The following is a 23,683-nucleotide window of genomic DNA, read 5'->3' as shown; positions in this document are numbered from 1 at the left end:
TGTCTCTCTCATATAGTAGAATCATTTGCGGTACCAAGTTCGGGAAAAGGTTCTTCTTTAAACACAAGCGTAAGTTTTTTAAAAAGTTGACTGTCCATACCACTCCTGTGCTGAAGTGACCAAAGCCATTACAATAAAAATATTAAAAACCGCATAAGTAAGAGGCAGAGGTCGCCGGCAGTTCGGTGCAAATGTCACCCCGGACACTTACATTATTCCCGACTGCCCTCGCCTGTAGCCCGACTCTCGTGCCGATCCCCTCTCCTATTATCTCAATACTTTAGATAGTCACGGGGACATTCTTAGATTGACGGTCGTTCCACCAAATGACCGGCCATTTGATGAGATCCGATTAGTCATGATTGTGTTTATTTTATATTACAAAAATATAATCCCCTTGGGCTCGCCACTAAATCTCCGACTGAATTCGAATTTAATACGCTTTCTTCAAAAGGATTGAGACTTGTCAAAGGTGGCCATTACAACCAAATCGATGCAAACTTCGAAATATCTTCGTAAAATTTAATCAAACGAAGACGAAGATTGCGAACAGAATCAATCTTGAGATTATTTTACTTCGATGAATATGAATCGAATTATGGCGTGCACTATATTCCTATTTGTAAAGCAAGCTCGTATGAACTTTATGGAGTAGCTCCATAAAGTTCTTTGTATATATATGTATAGTTTTTAAGATTTCTTTTTACCTTTTACAGGTCTTTTATAGAATGAGTGGTCGTATAACGTATAGGTACAAAATATTTGCCTTTGTCGAGCGTTGGAATCTAAATTGTGACCTACTATAAAATATGAAAATGAAAAATATGGTTAGTTGTCATATTATTTATTAAGTAACATAAACATATTCGCGCATTAATTATTCACACAATACCGTTACAATAATTTTATATACATAACAACATTTGAGTGTGTGAAATCTATACTATAGCTTCGTAGGTACTGTGCTATATATCGTAAGAAAAGGCTTTAGAAAGATGCTGATTTGAGTAATATCATATAGAAATTTACCTAGTACCTAGTACCTAGTAGTTTAATTCTAGTTTCAATTGAATGGAATGATTTCAATATTAATGGCAATTATCTTTTTGTTACATTGCTTTATATATACATAATTATTTTGATACTTTGTATTTCACACACACCATTTCTATTATGTATATGTAGATACTATATCAACATTTATATGCATATACCTACTGTAAAAATGCTATATGGATTCTGTTGCTACTACTATATTCTATTATTATGACGGTGATATATACTCGTAGAAGGCTAATTTATTAAAACTGTGGGTTTCTTTACTTGATAAATTTATTAGGTAGGTACATGAAAATTCAAAAACTAACTCGAATTTGAAACCGCAATTGTATGGTGTCTATGCATATTCCATCACCAGCGTGAGCCCAACTCTAAAAGTATCACTTCTGTTCAAACAACTATACTAGCCATAAGAAGGATTGTCGGGCCTTAGAATTTTTCAAGAGGCATATAGGTTATCTAGTTAGGGTTGCCAGATAGCCGGGAAATCCGGGATTGTCCCGGAATTACGTGTCTTGTTCCGTGTCCAGGATTATAGTTGACTGTCCCGGGTTTCGAATACTACTAATTATATATTATCAATTTTCGTATATTATTTCAACCGACCGAATTCGTAATCCTCGAATTGTCCCGGAAATGACATGCTTGAATCTGGCAACCCTATATCTAGTGGTGGATTTTTTTATCGTCGAGCACGACATGAACTTTTAAATGAACGCATTGAACTTCTCATCATCACTACCTAAGCTTAACATAAATGTTTCATACCTGTGTCTGTGTATGGCTGTTTTGGCTTATTTTTTACTAAAGTTTTATTGAAGTAAAATTTCTTCACGCACGCTTGGGCTGGTGAATGCGTGACGAGAGCGTTATGATCGAGCGAGGCGAACGGAAATTGAGAGAAAGATAAAGTTAGATGGAGCTAAAGAATTTTTACTTCAGTCGTGTGGTCTAAAGCACAATCGTTTTTTATTTTATCTTTGTAAATCTTTATAATCTGTTGTGATGAGTAAATATAAAATTATCTAATATTATAAAAGTGAATTGATTTCGTGAGTGATTGTCTTATAATCTTAACTGAGTTAGGGCACATCAGGAAATTTCCTGCTCGATATATGGAGCAGCCGAACTGGGGTAGTACCTTACAGATCACAACTAAATAATACTGCTTTCAAGCAGTGTTTTATTCATGTTGGTGAGTAAGGTGATCAGAACTCCTGAGTGGAATTAGGGATAGGGTTAGCAACGCGCTTGCGATGCTTCTGGTGTTGCAGGCTATAACCTACGGTAATCGCATATCATCAGGTCGCTGTACGCTTGGTTGGCAACCTAGTTGTATAAAAACATATATATATATATATATATATATATATATATATATATATATATATATATATATATATATATATATATCAATTTCCGACAGGTTTGTCTATTCTTTGTTTATTTTAATAAATAAAAATGTATCGTCAATGTATTGTTAAGCACTAAATTTAGTGCGGCTGATCCAACTTTAGCCGAATTTTTTCAAACCTTTCTTATACTTTGTAGAGTTCTTATGGGATGAAAAATTAAGAAAATTGCGTAAATAACTGGAAAATTGCCGGAAAAATCTAATATATAATATTTAATAATAATATAATATCGATCATTGTGATCGATAATTTCCGATTGGATATTTTTTTTAGATATTGTTAAGCGTTGTCAGGCAATGTCAGTCAATTACTCAGAAAATGAAAATAATAATTATGATAGACTACAATTAAAAAAAAAAAACACATGCCTACATAATTTGTCCAAAAATTGAATATCAAAAGCCATACTTATTTTATCAAAGTCTTACAAAGGTATCCACAATGTCGCAGTGGTATTGAATACAATAAAAATATAATATTTATGACGGCAATAAACTCAGTTTCATCTATGACTGTCGTAAAGTTTTTTGTATCGCGTCACCATCAGTACATTTGTGTCGAGGTGTATGGATCATTTTTTTAGATTTAAGCAGGAGCTATAAGTTTTCAGTGACAATCAATAGTGCGATTGATGCAAGAGGGGTACGACGTTCCGGTCGGTTGTGCTTATCGGATGAGCCGGCTGGGGAAGAGGTTCTGCTCCATTATACTTTGCAATAATCCTGGGAAAGATGTTTTATGCTTTTGTTCAGTTCTTAATTTTACCTTAGTTTTTTTTTTCAATTTGTGAGATCTACGAGTACTTTAATATAACCGTTCTATAAAAATTTTCTTCTTTATAAGTGTTACTCATAAGATATATGTATTATTTTAATGCCTGTTTGATGATGCTGATCGTGAACTAAGTGGGCTATGTTCAATCTGAGTATCTTCTTTTGTAGAGTAGAATGCTCTCTTACAATATACGTTAAAGTTTTTTTTGGTAAATATTTAATTTTAAAGGTAAGTTGGTAGACGAAAATCATTTTAGTAGATTTTTTTTCATAATTATTAAAAAAATATATAATTTACCTAAGTTATAATTATAATATAATCATTCGCCTTAGTCCGTCTATTATAGATGATGTAGACAGTGTCAGACAGACACTGTGTTGCCTAGGACACTCTTCAGGGAAACGCAGAGTTGCCTAAGCTCGGCGCTACCCTCTCGACCTCACTGGCTAGGCCCACAGGAACGACGAGTCGATACGTGTGAAGCCAGTTCGGCTGCAGGAGTCTTTCGTATTTTAGAGCTATGCCACGAATGCTTGACGGAGACCCATTCCAGGTTTCAAATGAAGTTTTCCTTCTCCGGACCCTGATGATTTTGAGCCAAGTTTATCCCTCGGTCGCCTTTTACGACCCCCACGGGAAGAAAGCTGCTGCTATTCTACTCGGCCGACACCACACGTCATTATAATATAATAAATTAAAATTATAATATAATAAATAGTTATAATTTACCTGAATTTTATCAGTTTATGAAAGTGTTTTAGGTTAAAAAAAAATGTACTGAAAATTAATTGTGTGATTCAATATATTCACCTTTACATATACAAAGTGTTAATAAAATGGCTTTCTTTCGTTTAGAGCTATATAGAAATACACGGAGGCGTACCGTCGCTGAAACAACAACGAGCAATTATCATTTATGACACAATTTTAGCACTTAATACTTGTGAAATTAGATACACCTAAAGTTTTTTTTCGTAAAATTACTTCTGAAATAAAATATTTACGAAAAAAAATATTAAATTTATATTGAAAGATTATTATACTCTAGATTATTTTACTCTACAAAAGAAAATATTTCAGTTGACCTCACTTTTTTAAAATTTGAATTTATTGAAAAAAAAAAAATCCTTGCTGTAAAATGACGATTTTACACGTATAGCGATTGTCACAGGAAGTATAGTTTATTTTTTAATGTTTTGAATAAGCTAGTCTCGGTCGTAATTCCTTTTGTCCCAAATGAGTGTACTGCGTATGATCATATATCTCTTCTCTAACTATAAGTCATTTGACTCTTCGTGAATTTAAAATAAGTAATTTCTTTGTAACTAGAAAAAATGTATCTATTTGTATGCGTCTGCCTGTGTGTATTTATTGGTGTGATAGATGATTATAATTTTAAATGGCGTATTTGTTGATCATTATTGTTCTAACTGTAAAAAAGTAGTATAGTAATATATTACAATGAAAATCTTTGACAGGAGACGACACACAGGATTTTTGATATGATATTCAAAAATGTTTAGAATTCCTAATGTGTGGGTACACAAAAATAAAATCGTACATATTAAAAATAGCATGGTGTCGTCTCCTGTCAAAGATTTTCATTGTAATATGAAACTTTGAATAGTTACGGGTCTCTGTAAAGAACTCACTATAGACGGCGCCACGGTTCGCTTAAACCGAAAATAAAAAATCATCATATCAAAAATTTCGCTCTAGCGGGTACATCGTTCCATAGCTTAATTGGCTAGAGCGCCGACACGGTCAGTCGGAGACGCGGGTTCGAATCCCGCTGGAGCGGTCAATTTTTGATATGATATTCAAAAATGTTTAGAATTCCTAATGTGTGGGTACACAAAAATAAAATCGTACATATTAAAAAAAATATTGTTCAGTTCGCTGAGTTATAAAATAAATAAATTTCGAAAATAAAAGCAGCTTAAGTTACTCCTTATTACATCGGCTATAAAATCCCGTTAAAATCGATCCAGTAGTTTCAGCGATTAGCCGGAACAAACAGACAGACAGATAGACAAAAACTGTAAAAATGTTATTTTGATATATTTACCGTGTAATACTTCCATATGCATTTAGTAAAAAGCGGTCATTTTAATATTACAAACAGACAATCCAATTTTATTTATTTGTATATATGTATATATGTATTTATGTCGAAAACTACGGTAAAAAATTTCATTTAATAAATTTTGATAATGTGGTTAAAAATAACAATAACTTACTACCTAATAGTAAAAATTATATCGTATTAGCTTATAATTTAAGCAATGTGTCTGAAACGGTTAAAGGTTAGAGTTATTTAGAAAGAAAAAGAGTTGAATTAATTATGTTCGTTTGATTATGTTTTGCAATAATGTTAATTAGGTACCTACATACGGCTATATAATTTTTCTAATTTTGTAAACATTGAATTAGTTATGTAGTAAATGAATGAAAGAAATTTATTCATATCCTAGGATTAAAAGTCAATACTATGATTGAGGGAGCACTAGATGCTGTGGAATGGTATTAGTTTTCACTGAGGTGCCCTCTATAAGTTTCTTGGAGCGTCTTTCTCGGGCATGCTCCAGTGAATCCTGATCCTATCATATCGCAATCGCATATTCTCTTATTTTGGAACGACAGAGTTTCATTTTCAATTTGATTGCAATTTTTCAACCCTGTGCCTTATACATTTAGAATCGAAATTTCAAAAATATGTCCGGTTACCACCGTGTCTTAGGAATAAACTCGAAAGCTACAGATATTTACGTTGATAGCCTTGCAGCTAAGAAGTGGAGTGGATACATGAATTCGATCAGGAACTTCAATAATATAGAGCTTTACTCTAGCAATAAAGGTTCAGTTAAAACTACGTGTTTTTTTTTTAAATATTAGTGTATGATGACTATTTATTTGTGTTTATATATAATTAGACTTTATTTCTTTGAGTTGCTGCAACAAATGGCAAATATTTAAGAAACTAGTAACACATTTACAAGTAAGATTTTTTAAATTTATTTTTTGTATTCTCCAAATTTTATTTTACTTTTAAATGATGTCCTTCATTATAATTCTATTGTTTTAATTATAAAGGTGGACCAAATTAAACTAGATAAAATGTTTAATATGTTGTTGGACTCGGATTATATAGAAACTTAATTATTTTTTCTATTTTTACTACTACTTATTATGTCTAAGTACCTTACGAAGACTGTCATAGAATTGAAAACTAAAGCAAATGAACATAAGATAATGTAATGATTAATTATTTTACAAATATAGTGGTACAATATATATAGAACAATATATTGTACCACTTATAACAGATATTTTATTTCTGCTCTTTAATGAAGTTCACACAAATTATTTTTGTATAACTCCACAAATTATTTTTGTAAAACTCCACAAAACTTATAATATGTCCCCTGCAGCTCCCGTTCATCAATAATCCCTTTAGCGAGGGAAAAACTTCAAAAGTTAGTGCGGGCGTTGTGGGGCTCTGAATTTTTGATCTCTATTAAATTGTTTCAAATGGTTTAACTTGTCGCGGCTCAATCAGTGCGGAGGGCGCCACACGCACCGCTGTTTCACGCTCAGTGCCTCGAATACTGATGGTGCATTTCTGCCCATGCCTTACACTCTTCACGTCTCCTTTATTGTGGTCTACGAAGTGTGCCAATTGGTTTCATTTTACGGAATGAAAATAATAATATATTATTTACTTATTGTTAGAAAAAAATGTACATGAACGTATTATTATTATCTTGGGGTTAAAGTTTTGTGTTTTAGCACAGACAGCACATCGTTTTAAAGTAATAAAAAATTTGCTCGTGTTCGATTTTGATATAGTGAAAAGATTAATTTTTACTCTTTGTACCTTGTGAATATTTTTACTTTGATAAATGTATATTTTACAAATGAGAATTTCACAAAATTAAAGTAATATAAATTAGTTTTGATAAGAAAATAACAGAAAAGGTAGTTTATATCTTAACAACATTGTCATATGCTTGGTTGATGTACTCGTATCTTTTATTAATAGTAGCAAAAATGACCTACGCCGAGTTGCACGAAACAAATTTAAAATTTAAGTAGAGATTAAACTAATTTAATCACAAGAATTTCATACAATTCTTGCGATTAAATTAGTTTAATCACTACTTAAATTTTAATTTCTTGTCGTGCAACTCGGCGTTAGACTTTTGTCTTATTAAATCATAAACTAAGTAATAACTTAGACAATTAAATCCAACTGATAATTAATATGTATTTTATCTATAGAATTATTTTCAATGAGCATAAATCTTCGATAGTTACAGAGGTAGAGGGTGGCACACGGGCGCATCACAGCAAAACTGATTTATTCACTGGTGATATTTTATAGCGCAGTTTGTTCCGGCCGTTATTGTTTAAGGGCGACTGTTTGTTACACTGAACCCCAATTGCTACCTTAGAAACTATTATTTTATAAAATTAAAAAAATAATATTTATCTTACATAATACTTATTATATAGGTCAGAATAAAGTTAATATACATCTTTAAGTTATTATACTCTAATTTAATGTCAATAAATCCGTTTTATGGGTTTTATATGTTTAAACTAAAATATAAGTTTTAAATAGTTCCAACCCACCGTTTATAAGCTCCCTAGATCATGGGCTAACATTCGATTAATAAACTTCGTTACCGGCACTCAATAAAAAATAATATTTCCTGCTGTCCCCCAATTTTTAAAATTGCGTGAAATTAAATTTAAAATATACTTTTATCCCCCTGGAGTCTGACAAATAGCCGAGAACGGCGGCGCGATTTAGTCACGCTGTAATTGGTTTTTTAATGCGGTACTCGCGAAATACCACCTTCCGCTTTATCAAGTGAATACATTATCAAATCGTTAGGTCGCGGTCGACTCGCCCCCGCCATGAATAAGAATCAAATGCGTTGTCGCTCACAACCCGCCAGCACAATCTCTTTGAGGGTTGAAAATTAGTGATTCCGGAGCGACTGCTCTTTTCGTTTTAACGGTTGATAAATACAAATTACACCATGATAGTTATTGTTATGACTTCTAGACGACTATTGATTTATTTCATGTTGTTATAATTTTAGGTTTGTCCTAATATGCATCAATAGTCAATTTTAAAAAATTGTATACATGAAATGAAAAACACCTTTGCAAAAACTTACTGTAGTTGTATAATTAAATAATAATACTTTTACTATTATGAGATTTGATAGAGGGTGAAACGAATTGGTCATGCGTTGATATTGTCAGGAAGTAAGAATTTCCTTTACGCTTTCGCGTTGGTTGTGTCTTAAATTTCGTTTAATGTATGTTTGAGCTTTCGGTAAATAAAATATTTATTTCGACTTCTTTATTATATTAAACGTAAAGCAAAGTGTTTTAACCGAGTTTACATATTTTCATATTTCCTTTTGAACATGAAATAGAATGTAACAAAAAAGGACGCACAAAGACTTGGCGAGCCTTACTCAGGAACCAAGTCACGTCTTATGTTAGATCCGCATTCGATCCCGTGTCGTACCTGTCCGCTACATGTCCGGTAACAACTGCTGTCTTCAAAGCGTATTACATTGATATGTGTACATACGAACGCTCATTGATTTACCATTCTATGCAACAAAGAAAAACTACTTTTTATGAATTATTTCAATACTTAAGAGTGTTAGCTATTTTAATGTGACTTGTTAAAGAATTAAAGGTAAGGTAAATATTATTTTTTTCGCTTTGAGAAAATGTGTTCCATACCAAACAATAAGAGAAACATGTAAAAAGCGTGGTCGAACTATTATCTTTAACATAAAGTTGCGTAATAGAGTTAGTATGGGGTGAAATCTGCGGTTCAGTGGGAGCTTCTCTTCGTGGTTAAGTAGCCCATTCGCGTGCAAACGAGCGTATACTTAAAAAATAATAAAACCCTTCTGTCTCACAAAAAGGGCGAAGAGTTGATGGGTTCGCGAAAGGACCTTTGTAAAGCCGGTGATGTTAATTTAATAGCTTAAGTATATCCGGCTAAAAATTTGTTTAAATTACTCGAGTTGGGTGTTGATTAAATATTGTTTGACAAATAAAAACTATCGGCTTAAATTTTCACCAATATTTATTAAAAGAAATCGGCATATAAGCGTTTTACAAAAGTATATTTATTAATTTAAATATAAATTAAATATTTAGTAATTTAAGTTTAGTAAAGCATGTTTAGTTCATTCGTTCATATTAATTTTAAGAAGAAATTGGGGAGTTGATATTTTATAAACAATACTCGTGAATAAAGAAAATTAAATTCAAATAATCTTAATATTATATAATACTATTAAAATATTGTTTCTTGTCTGTGCATAGTATCAAGGATATATGTTCCGACATCTTAAAATCAAATTAAGTCCAAATACAGATGCTGCAGATACGATAGAAAACTAGAAGTTAAGGTGTCCTAATGGTGATATCCCCAAGGATATTACAAAACAAAAACTTTGGGATAAGTCATTAGTTCAGAATCCTCATATATAAAAAAAAATTGCATTTATTACTGTTCCACAATGTTTAGAAAAAAAAATACAGATAATAATATAATACGATATGATACGATAATAAGATAATACTCATATAATATGCGCTAAATCTTACTAGTAACAAAAACCGTGCTTCCAAGCCTACCAAGCTTCTAACTGTATCAAATAAAGAGTCAGGTCACTGGTTGTAACCAGTGACCTGATGGCATTGCGTGTACGCAATGCCATCAAAAAACCTTAGGACACTTTTAGACAGTAAAAGATTTAGAATTGCTTACGGTCTTCGGTTGCGAGCTCCACTGTACTTTTGTTACGTCCGACCTGGAGTATATTGAAACGAGTGGAAGCGTGATCTCAGGTACGAACGGGACGAACAATTGTCTGCAGTACGCAGAGCTAACACTCAATGTCTTAAATAAAAATCCTACCTTAGTTTCACTGAATACTGTTCGGTGAAGCCTCGCCAGGTATAACTTAATTAACATCAAACTATAATTGGCCAATCATTACGTCTAATGCTAATCAATTATACTTAACTGAAGTGGCGGGCTGAAGCAGGAACCAGCAATCAAAATGGCCGTTGTTCGGCGTAGTTCCCTCACGTTTTTCACAATAATTCAACAAGGAATACAAGGAATACACTTTGCTATTAACAATTAAATTACTTCAAACAACAAAGGATGGTTCGATCAACAAAAGGCGATAATTTTTTCGCGAGAACGAACAAGTACAAACAAAAGCGTAACTTTTATACGGAGACCGGAAAAACGATGCAAATTTTTAAATTCAAAAGGTGACGAATGACAGCTCATAGATAAAAACCATTTCGTAAACTATACTAACTGTCATAGATAATATAATAGTTTAGTGTTGCTACATTTGGTTCATAACATCTACCCGCCTCGGCCAGGACTACCTGGCCGCTAATCAATTGGCAGTCGTGACAAGGTTGATACCGCTCTCTTCAGAACAGAACCGTCCACCCGAACCTCAGCAAAACGGGGCACTCCATCTGCTCCAAAGACGAGGTTAAGAATGCGCCCTCTGCGCCAACACAGTGGCGGTGAGTTAGCGTCCTTAACCAGAACGAGGTCACCAACATGCGGTGGATCAGTCTTGTCAGTCCACTTAACGCGCTGCTGGAGAATATGCAAATATTCCAAATTCCAACGTTTCCAAAAGCTCTGAGTGAGTTGTTGGATCAATTCAAACCGCGAGAGACGATTGAGTTTCACATCAACGTAGGGATATTCCGGCAGGGCGTTCAGCGGCCGTCCAATCAAAAAATGGCCCGGTGTGAGGGCTTCCAAATCGTTAGGGTCTGAAGAGATCGGGCACAACGGGCGTGAATTCAACATGGCTTCAATTTTGCAAAACACAGTTGCGAGCTCCTCAAATGTTAATACGGACTCGCCAATTACTCGTCGCAAATGTGTTTTGGCAACCTTTACAACACTTTCAAAAATTCCTCCCCAGTGGGGGCATGACGCAGGACTGAACTTCCAAGTTATTCTGCGACTAGCTAGTCTAGACGCAATCTCAGTCTCATTAGACGCCAAAAATTCATATATCTCTTTTAAATAGTTATTTGTGCCTTTGAAGTTGGTGCCGCAATCCGACCGAATCAAGGACGGTAGTCCTCGTCGTGACACGAATCTATCTAACGTCGCAACAAAGGCCTCTGTCGAGAGGGCTGAGACTAGTTCTAAGTGTACCGCCTTGGTGGACAGGCAAACAAAGACGCACAGGTAGGACTTGACCGTTTTACTGTTCCTGAGGGTCGAGGTCTTAACCGAAAAGGGACCTGCAAAGTCCGTCCCAACTCCAGCAAAGGGCCTTGTCTCTGTGACCCGATCCGACGGCAGGTCACCCATGATAGGCTGCATGGTAGAGGCCTTGAGTCTATAACAAGACATGCAGCGAAAGACCACACTACGGATCGTCCTTCGGGCCGATAAAATCCAAAATTCTCGTTGTAAAATGGCCAATAAGGCATTACAGCCTGCGTGGGAGTTCTTGATGTGACGATCAGTCACCAACAAACTCACTAAGTGGCCACTTTTGGGCAACAGGAGGGGATGACGAGCTCCATACGGGAGGTTTGCGTTCCTTAGACGCCCTCCGACTCGCATAAGACCCGCACTGTCCAAAAAGGGGTTCAGTTTGCAAATGGCTCCAGGCAGCTTACATTTGCCTTTTCTCAAAATATCAATCTCATTTTCAAAGTTCTCTTCTTGCACAGAACGAACCCAATGAAGAAGAGCATCCTGGAGCTCTTGTGGCGATAAGAACGCCTCCAAGCATTTGTTCTGTGGGTGTCTACAATTATTTATGAAGCGCTTTATCCAAGCGGTGACACACAACAATTTGTCCAATGAGCTGTAGCGATTTAATAGGAAGTCTGGGTCGAACGGACGGTCCTGCCGTTCAATAGCAAGCGTTCGCAAACCAGGCAATGCGACAGTATCCAAGGCCGGTGTTCGCGGCCAATTAGATTCTGACCTGGTCAACCACTCAGGTCCCCACCACAGGGAGTGCTCAACCAAAAAGGGGGCCATACATCCCCGTGATGCGCAATCAGCAGGGTTGACTTCGCCAGGCACATGCCTCCAGATTAACGGGGTTTCCGATTTCTGGATCTGAGAGACCCGATTTGCAACAAACACCTCTAAGGTGTGGACTGACGTCTTCAGCCAACATAGGACAATTTGACTGTCAGTCCATGCATAGACTGTCTCAATGTTAACTGACGGGCACAAGGTGGACATGACGTGATTCAAGAGGCGAGCAAGAAGGGCCGCCCCTGACAACTCTAGCTTGGGAATTGTCAAGGTAGTTCGAAGAGGCGCGACCTTGCTCTTCGCCATGACCAATGACACCTTCACTTGACCATCCATGGTCACGGTGCGCAAATATACGGCTGCTGCGTACCCACGTTCCGAAGCGTCCGAAAACCCATGAAGGGACGCTGTATGCTTCCCTGGTGGAAGCATAGCACGGGGCAACGATATCATATTGATAGCAGGCAATGAGGAAGCAAACAGGAGCCAGTCCTTCAAAATAGCTTCGCGGAGTGGCTCGTCCCATCCAAGACCTGCAGTCCAAAGTCTCTGCAGGAAGCATTTGGCCCAGAATATGACTGGGCATATCCAACCATTGGGATCAAACGTTCTCGCGACAGTCGACAGAACCAGCCGTTTCGTCCAAGTGCGAGGCGAATCCAAATCGACGTTGAACGTGAAGATGTCCTGGACTGGTCTGTAGTGTATTCCAAGGACTGTCATCATGGTAGGATTGTCACGGTTCTCAAATAGGTGAGGATCCTGCTGGTGGTCATCAGGTAGCCCATCCAAGAGCGCAGGTAAGTTGGAGATCCATTTACGCAATTCATATCCTGCGGAGGCTAGGATGCCAATCAATTCGTCACGCAAAAGGAGAGCCTCTCTCTCCGTGGACGCACCAGTGCATATGTCATCAACATATAGGTCCTCCTTCAAAATGGCGGCTGCGCGAGGAAACGACATACGCTCTCGATCTGCGAGCTCCCAAAGCGAACGTATGGCCAAAAAGGGGCTAGACCGCAGCCCGTATGTGTTCGTGTTGAGTTCGTAGACAAGTATGGGATCTTGCGGGTTTTCCCGCCACAATATCAGCTGGTATCGACGATCATCAGGGTGGATTACCGTTTGCCTGAACATCATCTTGATGTCAGCTACGAAAACGAATTGGTGACGCCGAAACCGCGTGATGACGTCACAAAGGTCCTTAAGCAATTTGGGACCAGAATGAAGACACTGGTTCAAGGACACTCCCGATGTGGTCTGCGCAGAACCATCAAATACTGTGCGCAGCTTGCCACTTGACGGCTTTATCACAGCATGATGCGGGAGAAAAAAATGCTCCGTCGAGCGCCAGTCAAGTTTTGACACAGACATGTGTCCCAAATTCTCATACTCCCGCATGAAGTCAATGTACTTCTGTTTAAGTAGCGGGTCCCTGCTCATGCGGCGCTCCATTGCCAATAAACGCTTCTCTGCAGTAGGCCGCGAGTCGCCAAGGGGCGGTCGTACGGCAAGAAATGGCAATCTTGTCATGATCCGGCCAGAACGAAGATAACTAGTGTTGCTCTTGTAGAACCGTTCACACTCCTCGTGTTCCGGATCAGAGCGGGGTGCTTGTGGTGGCTCTTCCACTTCCCAAAATCTCTGCACGGCGTCAGAGAGGGCGGAGCCCACCATCAAAGCCGTTCCAGGTTCAGCAGGAGGGGGAGCCCTCAATACAGGCCCCATCAATGCGAACCCAAATATGGTCCGGAGGGCTACTAAGCCACCTGGCTGCAAAACACGATCCTTACCGAGTAATATTTTGCCCAGTACATCGGCGCCAAGCAACAAATCGACCGTGCCAGGTAGGTCGAATTTAGGGTCAGCCAAGTCCAAATCGGCGGTCAATTTTACCGCATCCGCAGACAACCGAACTTGCGGGTGACTGCCCAAGATGTTCTCCATCACAATGGCCGACGATCTCAGCGTCGGGCGTGGAGAATTTGAAGGCGAGAACTCAAACGAAACGTGGCCCTCAACCGTGGTTACAGGGGCGTTCCCGACACCTCTTATTACATCTGAATACCTTTTAATATTCAGGCCAGTCTGCCCCACCAACCAAGACGAGGCTATGCACCCTTGTGAGCCTGTGTCCAATATTGCTCGGACTACAACCGAGGCGCCCGTCCGTCCCCAGACCCGGACATAGGCCGTGGGCAAGAGGACGGTCTCAAAAGGGGGTGGTGCATAGCGGGGGCAGACGCCAACATCCTAATGTTGGCGTGGCGGCGATCTATCGCCGCTGTCCCGGGACGGCACGTCAAAACGAGGGAGTGGTTTAAACTCGCCTTCCTCTCGATGGCGACTGCCACGAGCCATAGTCGGCGGTTCGTAGCGCCGGGAGCGTCCGTACTGAGGGTTGCGCGGCTCCAAACGGGGACGCTCCGCCAGAGGGGGGGACGGCAATCGTACCGGACGTGCGTCACGGTAATCGTGGTAAATGACTGGAGGTGACCGTGATAGGTCACGAGGGTGCGGTGAGGGCGAACGGGGCACAAAGGTGCGGGATTGAACCCGAGGCCCCCTTCCATACCCGCCCGTGGGGCTGCGCGCCGAATCATGTCGGCGATCCACAGCAGCACAATCTGCGTGGCGGGGGGGAGGTGAGCCGGACTCCAAATTGCGGGACTGAGCCCGGTGTCCGCTCTCATACCCGCCCGAAGGCGACCCCGGGTGGTCGCGGCGGCCATTTGCGTTGGCGCACAGCACCTTTAAATGTTGCCCTCCACAAACAGGACACGGGTGCATGTCGGGGCAAGCGCGCTGAAAGTGGTCCCCCAGGCAGGAGAAACACCAGCCTCGGGCCTTAGCAATCCGCCTACGAGAGGCCACATGTAACGCTACAAAGTCCGGGCACTGCATCGTTCGGTGCCCCCGGGACTTACAGAACCGGCAGACCGGTCGCGCAGCCTGCGCGACTGCAAAGCGGGGGGACGCCCTTCCCTTTGGCGCCATTTGAGCAGTGCGCCGTTTGTTGGTGGGTCCGGAGCTTGATAGTCCCACCGGCGCATCCATAACGTCGCCCATGCGACACTCATTCTCCAGGAACGCCAACAATTGCTCATAACTAGGGAGAGGAGATGCCTCATCCCTAGTGTGCGCCTGTTCAAAACGTGCTCTCAGGGACACCGGCAACCGCTTGAGCATAATACGCACCAACCAGTATGACGACTGGTCAACCGGCAGGCCCAAGCGGCTAAGAGCATTGGTAGCTGCAACGAGGGGGTTAAGCATCTTGGTCCTCAACTGGGCGGTATTACTCACGACAGGAATGTCCATTATCTGGTCGATATGAGCATCGGCCAGACAGCGCTGGTTTTGGTAGCGCTTGGTGAGTAATGACCGCGCGACCGCATAGCTCCCTTCACAAATCGGGAGGTGCTGCACCAATTCTCTTGCCTCTCCATCCAGCACTGAGAGCAGGTAGGCCAGCTTTTGGGACAGGCTCAAATCCTCCCTAGAGTCCACAAGGCTTTCGAACAGGCCGATGAAACCCATCCACGCGTCGAGTCGACCATCGAAATGGGGGAGATCCAGGTTAGGCAGTCGGGTCAAAAGGCCCACGGGAGTCTTCAAAGAGGTCCTTGTAGGCGGTACTCCGGCGCGCGAGGCTAAGATCTCCCGGGCGCGTTGGGAGATTTCATCGGCGAGGCCCAAAATTTGGACGTAGTCCTCGTGGACTTGCTCCCGTCGCTCCTTCGGAAGCGACTCCATTGGCACATCGTCAAGGTGCAGAAGGAGGCGCTGGTACAGAGTCTCGACCTGTTCAAGTCGAGCCGGGCATTTCTCGTACCTGTCTATTAAGGCCTCCGTGCGGTCTTCCCTATTCACCAAGGCGACCGCTGAACTGAACCATCTCAGTTGAGCTGTGATTCCTGAACAAGATTCACGGACCATGGTGACCGCGGTCGAAGTCATCTTCAAAGGCACAGATATAACAACAGTAACAACAAACAATAATCAAATTAATTCCAATGAAACAACTGCTATCACTGAATTGAAATCAAGTATCAAATCTTAAATAACTTCAGTAATAATACAAGAAAAAATTAAAACTAATTTTTTTAATCTAATATTTCAACAAACTAGATTCAAAGCAATAACACAATTTACTCAACAAATTAATGAATTTACTGATAAATACCCATTTAAACAGCTATTTCTAATCTTATACTAACAAACAAGAGTATTTATAAGAAATTAACCTTCAATAAAGCATAAGACAACAGCTGTTATTAACTCAAATCCAAATATTAGACCTTAAGTATCTAAATATAATATTTTAATAAAGAAAGAATTAAACAAATTGTGACCTAACTTATTCATACAATATAATAAACTGAGCAACAATAAGTTAACCACGCTCTGCTACCAAAACTTGTTACGTCCGACCTTAGTTTCACTGAATACTGTTCGGTGAAGCCTCGCCAGGTATAACTTAATTAACATCAAACTATAATTGGCCAATCATTACGTCTAATGCTAATCAATTATACTTAACTGAAGTGGCGGGCTGAAGCAGGAACCAGCAATCAAAATGGCCGTTGTTCGGCGTAGTTCCCTCACGTTTTTCACAATAATTCAACAAGGAATACAAGGAATACACTTTGCTATTAACAATTAAATTACTTCAAACAACAAAGGATGGTTCGATCAACAAAAGGCGATAATTTTTTCGCGAGAACGAACAAGTACAAACAAAAGCGTAACTTTTATACGGAGACCGGAAAAACGATGCAAATTTTTAAATTCAAAAGGTGACGAATGACAGCTCATAGATAAAAACCATTTCGTAAACTATACTAACTGTCATAGATAATATAATAGTTTAGTGTTGCTACATTTGGTTCATAACAACTTTGATCACAGATATCCGTGCGGAAAGGAGATTGATTCTTTTGGACTACACGTCCCTTTCTGCAACAAGACTTTAGGTAGGTTATCCCACCACGATTCTATAAATGAAACCATAATAAAAATAGGTAAAAAAACTTTTTAAGTTAAACGGTTTTATGTTAAACACATTGCAACGTTTAAGATAAATGTACTAAAAACCAAAAAATAATAAAATAGATACAGTCGTGGGAATTATAAACATATGCATAGACTAGACTAAAATAAAACCGTGGGGCACGTCAATTGTCTACAATCGTTGATTAAAATGTTCGTTTTGTAATGTTACACTATAATTAGGCAGTTGTTCAACCGACAACGATGGACGTGTGATAAGTAGGGCTAGAATGTGGAAACAAGCTAGCAAGCTCGATTATAAGCGAGTTTTAGGGTTTCATAGTGGTGAGCGAGTAGTACTTTTATCATATGTTTTGTCGATTAAAGACAAGCCAGCAGTGTGAATGTCCAACGATAAACTAGTTGAAACATCTCTTTTATTTACATGGAGTGTATAACTATTAGAATTTCCATGAGCAAGAAAATAGTAAGTAATTTCCTCACCGTCTGCGGGCCAACTGCCTATTTTAACGACGAATTAAACGATTCTTCTATCGCACATTAAGTCGATAATTTGTAGACAATTGACGTGCCCCACGGTTTTATTTTAGTCTAGTCTATGCATATGTTTATAATTCCCACGACTGTATCTATTTTATTATTTTTTGGTTTTTAGTACATTTATCTTAAACATTGCAATGTATGTTTAACATAAAACCGTTTAACTTAAAAAGTTTTTTTACCTATTTTTATTTTCTAGTTTTTAGTTTTTATTTCGCATTCTGTTTAATTCATTTAGTGCTTCATTATTGCAAGGCCCATCTTAAATATTGAGGTTGTATAGTGCACTGTATTCTTCTTGTCAAGCCCTTTTATTTGATACCCATATTGGTGGGATTGATAAAAAATTGTTATCAGACATTTGGTAGCGGCGGCCAGCTTAGATTTCAATTTTGCATAGTAAATTGTATTCTACTTGTTGAGACCTTTCATTTGATACCCATGTTGATGGGATTGATAAAACCTAAGTTATCCGCCATTTTGTAGAGGCCGCCATCTTGGATTTTAATTTTATATAGTACATTGATTATACTGGTTGAGCACTTTCATTTGATACCCATATTGATGGGATCGATAAAACCTACGTTATCCACCATTTTGTAGCGGCCGCCATCTTGTATTTCAATTTTTTATAGTATATTGTATTCTGCTTGTTGAGCCCTTTCATTTGATACCCATATTGATGGGATTGATAAAACCTACGTTATCCGCCATTTTGTAGCGGCCGCCATCTTGGATTTCAATTTTTTATAGTATATTGTATTCTGCTTGTTGAGCCCTTTCATTTGATACCCATATTGATGGGATTAATAAAACATAAATTATCCGCCATTTTGTAGCGGCGGCCATCTTGAATTTATAATGATAATGAATAAACATAATTGTATTGTCACCAAAATCCAAAGTGTATACAAAATTTCAGATTAATCGGTTGACAGGAAGAGGGTGAAATTTGAATTACTAAATTTGACCCAAGAATAAATAATAAATAAAAAATAAAACAAACGGGGTGAGCTAAATAAAACCGTTTAAAAAGAGATCATGCTGCCATTGACGTTCTTGCTCTTATCGAGCCTATTGAAATTAGTTGCAATAATAGCAAAAGACTTGATGGATTGACGTTGGTTCTCTGGGAAAGAGGACGGGTGCTTTTGTGCGACGCAATCATTGACACACTTGCTCCGTCTCATGTCAGGGAAACAGCCTTAAATTTGAGAGCCGCTGCAGAAAAAGCTGAAATAGAACAAATATTCGTCACTGAATCCAAATAACATATTTGTGCCATTTGCAGTCGAATCACTTGGATCTTGGAGTAGCATTGCAAAAAAAATTAAAAGACATAGCTCCTTGTCTTATTGCCTCCACTGATGACAAGAGGGATACATTTAGATACATTTTTTGCCCAGAGAATCGGCATAGTGATTCAATGAGGTAATGCTGCCAGCATTCTTGGCTCCATTCCACGCATGGTTTATACCGAAATTATCTGTAAATATTTAGTTCTTAAGTTATGAATTGTAAATATGTATAATATTGTAAATTTTTAATAATCTAAATATAAATACAAAAAAAACAACAATTATAACTGTATATTTTAAATGTAAATTCATATATATACATACATTACTATCCTACTCAAAAGTTTGGGCAGCTCGACTGAGAATGTGACTCGATCTCACAGAAGATCACAGCTAAATAGCACTGCTTTGAAGCAGTGTTGTGTATCTGTGCTGAGGTGTCCCGAAAGTAATGTACCAGGTGATCAGAGCTCCTGGGCAGCATTAGGGATAGGGTCGGCAATGCGCTTGCGATGCTTCTGGTGTTGCAGGCATCTAATAATGAGCTACAGCAATCGATTACCATCAGGTAAGTCGTACGCTTATTCGCCGACCTAGTTTAATATTTAAAAAAAAACATGAAATATATAATTTTATATTATTTTATAATGATGACTAACAAATAAGTAAATACTTAATTGACGAAACTGTATTCCGTAGTTAAATCTTTTGTAATATTTCTAGTTTTGTGTTGTTTCCGTAAATTGTTTTATATTAATCTTTTGTAACGTATAAAATCACTTCGATTTTTCGTATGCAGGCTGCGTGTTTGAAAACACTGCGGTGTCATCTGTAATTGCATTTCCATAGAATAGGGAGCTCCGTGTGCACAACTTATTGGCTGACCAGTACTCGTAGAACAAATACTACCTAACAAACCGTAATTCGACACCTTTTCCTCTTAAAAGCGAACAAGAATTTTATTGTAACTGAAACTGTAACTACTTATTGTTACCTATACATGTATCCAAAATGTGTTACCTATGAACTTCACTAACAAACCTTAAGTATCATTAAAAGTAAACGCATCCTTTATTACTGTAAACAATAGATTATTGGAAATATAAATGATCGGGAAAAAAGATGTTCAATTTTTTTTATCGTATTCTAATAAAATAGATTTCCTTTGATCCTTCCCAATTTCCATGTGAAAATTAAGACGTTAAACACTGTAAGTTTACATGAGAACAAACAGGAGCAATTTCTTTTAAAGAGTGTCGCTCCCGTATTTTCCTTTCACTGGGTGTGACGTGCGTCTATCTAGTTAGCGCGGGGCACACGAGGAAAAATGAAATATAGAGGCAATCCAAATAGATTGTTATCTACCCACGTGTTTACCGGCGGGCGAGCGCGAGGCACGTTCGTGCTAACAAGCGTCCTCTCGCCTGAAACAGACCCGCGCTGTCAGGTCGAGGCCCTTAAATCCTGTCTGATTTAACTATAATGCTTTTGACAGATGTCCAGGCGTCTCTGCGTTTGTTTGTCGAACGTATTTTATATTTTATTGTATACGAAAAGGTGTATTGTCTTCTTTATAGACCGTTATAAACTTCTTACTAACTATTCTTATAAATAATTCTTTACTTAAAAGCTGAGATGATTAACTTAAATATATATATATATTAATTGGTTTCCTTTGCCAACAAGCTTTTTAATTTTAAATACACATAAATCAACATAATATTTATAGTAAATTTAGTTCACTTTATCTTTACACAAATCATAAAATTACGTGATCATAATAAATGAAAAGCATATATCTGTCACATCTATTAAATTTTTAACAACATTTTCTCAAAGTGAATTACGTGCTGAGTCAGAGTCATTAATTTATCTATTAATGAACATATATCGAAGTTATAAAAATTTATAGGTGATATTTCCGCAGTATTAATTCGGTAGCCGCAGCTAAAACTATAAACGGTTGGTAATCCCATGTATCATAACGGGGTGGTCATTGATTCGTTGCTATCAGATGGCCGGGTGACTTATAGTCGGTCCCCTCGCATCTCGCGCCCATTACCTTTGCCCGAAGGCGATCAGCCTCGTACATCGCGAATACCTCTAATACGTCACATCATTCTTTGCTGTTTCTTACATTAGATGACTAATTGACCGAGGAAGTCTCTGATAAGTGAGTATATTGGCAAAACGTTTGACACTTTAGTTGACTCAATTAGATTAACTTATTCAAGTCATTTACCATTTAGGTTTACAGAATTCTCTGTTGAACACAAAGACTGATAAGAGTATTACAAGTTTACAATTAACATAATCCTAGCGGGCGCAGTGCAGATAGCAGTAAGATGCTTAGGTAAATTAACCGACTGCCTCCGAGAAAACTACGTAGCTCGTAGGCCTGTCGTAGCCTACTCAATGTAACGTTCTACCGTTACGTTTGACGTTCTTTAGGAAAAAAAGGTGTGCTAGAGTGAACAAAATATTTTTCACTCTATTATAAAACTCGTTTAAAATTTTCAATGCGTTTTCTCAAAACTCTATTTCAAAGTCGGTGACAACATTGTTCAAAAATAACTGAACCGGTCGATCCCAAATTATAACAAAAGCGTCTTAAATATGTTTTTAGTAAGTAATCGTAGGTTCTTTGTGTCCGACGAATATTTATTTTTTATATAAAGTTAAAGACCAAAATTTTAGTGAAAATCGATATTTCTGTTTATTCCTTCGATCAATTACTAGATAATATAATACTTTAATGAGGTTCGTTTAGTTTTTTTTTTTTTTTTAGGTTTTTTTGGTGTTTTTCCGCAAACACATTTTTTTACGAGGAGATTAACTATAGCAACTTTCAGAATTATTATTTTTACAATTGTAAAAAATAGTTAGGAAGTTACATATACATATGTGCAAATGTTCACATTAATAAACCTTAAAAGTGTTTACAGGAACAAATCGCTTTTTTGGGTCTGTTAACTGTATGTAACCCATAAAATTTTAGTAGAAAAAGAATTTATTTTACTTTTAATAGATAATATTAATAGTTTTGATTTTATGCTCAATAATAGGACACATTTTACATAAAAAATTATTATACTGAGTAAAATGTGTCGTAATGTAATTATTCAATTTAAATGCATTTTAAAGCAATATTTTTAATCAAGCTACGAGTTAATATGTACTAATCATCAGCTTTTCTCTCCTACATGAGATTGGTTTGATCGTACTGACATTGCATTTTAATTTGTCACTCAACTTTTAATTATATTATTACAAAGCTAAGCGTTACCCAAAACAACAACATTCAAAAAACAGATTTCAAGTGAACGGATTCGATTCGGTTCAGCCACATTCTACTGCTGGACATTGGCCGTTTTTTCCATGTAGGAGAAGCATCAAAGCTTAATCCACCAAGCTGCTCCACTGCGGGTTGGCGGATGTATTCCCTACTATGAGTAACAATGTCTATCAAGTGTATGTGATAAGCAATAGCTTAACGTGCTCTCCGAGGTAGAAACAAGAAATATTTGTACAAATACAAATATCCATCCCGAACGGGAATCGAACTCGCAAACCGCCGGTATTAAGGCGAGTACATGCCATACGCCCCACTACACCAGAGTGGTTTTTATTTCATACGAATATAAGGGAACGGAAGTGCACGATAAACAAAAACTTCTGAAAATCTAAACTTCAGGTGTACCAAATAATCAATAGGGCCTTAACTTCGTAGGTAGAGTAGGCGTGTGATCAGACCAATAGCCGTGATTGGATTAGGTCTGCCGGCATTGACGAGTCCCTAGAGAGAGCTCATAGCCTTAAGCGACGCAGTGACACCACGTCCACTATACTGCCACTATAATAAATGTAAGTCGCTTCGAAGACATAAAAATAGGAATGGAACTTATTAGTTTCTTTTTTTATTGTGGTCGTAAATAAAAAGGTTTATATAAAATAACATAAATGTGTAATTGTACAAGAAAAATTAATATTTATCATATAAGTAGTTTTTGCGTAAGTATTTTAACAAAAATATTGACGGAGATTCACTGTCCGTAGTCAGTATTACTGCTATTTAAAGAAATTATTAGGTGCAATTACGGAACTTGTAGTGCGTGATTGGAATTCAAGTTCAGTGGAGGGCGAGGGTCCAACGACAAATTCTTACAAATTAATACATCTATCTGAGCGCCGCCTCGCGACCGACTGCGATACGTGCGGAATACTTTATTATTATCTTAACACAATTCTCTGCAACAAGAAATATTGACACTGAGTGCTGTCTTGAAGGGTGACGAAATGTATCTGAAAATGAGATAAATGTAAAAATAAAGATGGTTAAAAGGAAATTAAGTGAAGCTAGTTACTTAATGTTAAATTTACATTTTTATGTTTATAACTGTGTATTTGATGTAGAGTCCATTAACATATAATTGACTACGAGTAGAGTGTCGACGAATTTTACAAACGTTTGGGAACTTTATGTATGG

The 23,683-nt window shown here is 37.9% G+C and overlaps 2 protein-coding genes across 2 annotated transcripts; both read right to left on the bottom strand.

The window, feature by feature from the left end:
• Positions 1-10,707: 10,707 nt before the first annotated feature.
• LOC123669791 lies at positions 10,708-14,292 on the bottom strand. The gene is made up of 2 exons (XM_045603382.1): positions 11,973-14,292; positions 10,708-11,105 (listed from the first exon to the last, which is right to left on the bottom strand). Exons 1-2 carry the CDS (start codon positions 14,290-14,292, stop codon positions 10,708-10,710), a joined length of 2,718 nt encoding a protein of 905 aa, XP_045459338.1.
• Positions 14,293-14,598: 306 nt separating this feature from the next.
• Positions 14,599-16,284, bottom strand: LOC123669790. The gene has a single exon (XM_045603381.1). The coding sequence runs from the start codon at positions 16,282-16,284 to the stop codon at positions 14,599-14,601; it is 1,686 nt and encodes a 561-aa protein (XP_045459337.1).
• Between the last annotated feature and the right edge of the window lie 7,399 nt (positions 16,285-23,683).

The sequence above is a fragment of the Melitaea cinxia genome, chromosome 3 (genome assembly GCF_905220565.1).
Source record: "Melitaea cinxia chromosome 3, ilMelCinx1.1, whole genome shotgun sequence".
Lineage (NCBI taxonomy): Eukaryota > Metazoa > Arthropoda > Insecta > Lepidoptera > Nymphalidae > Melitaea > Melitaea cinxia.
This window is presented reverse-complemented; position numbering and strand designations above follow the sequence as displayed.

Excerpts from the sequence above, each read along its gene's own strand:
- LOC123669791 (XM_045603382.1), bottom strand. The coding sequence starts at position 14,292 with ATGGAGAACATCTTGGGCAGTCACCCGCAAGTTCGGTTGTCTGCGGAT. Across the intron at positions 11,106-11,972 it reads TATTTTGAGAAAAGGCAAAT|ACCCTAACGATTTGGAAGCC; the intron begins GTAAGCTGCCTG and ends CGATCTCTTCAG.
- LOC123669790 (XM_045603381.1), bottom strand. The coding sequence starts at position 16,284 with ATGGTCCGTGAATCTTGTTCAGGAATCACAGCTCAACTGAGATGGTTC.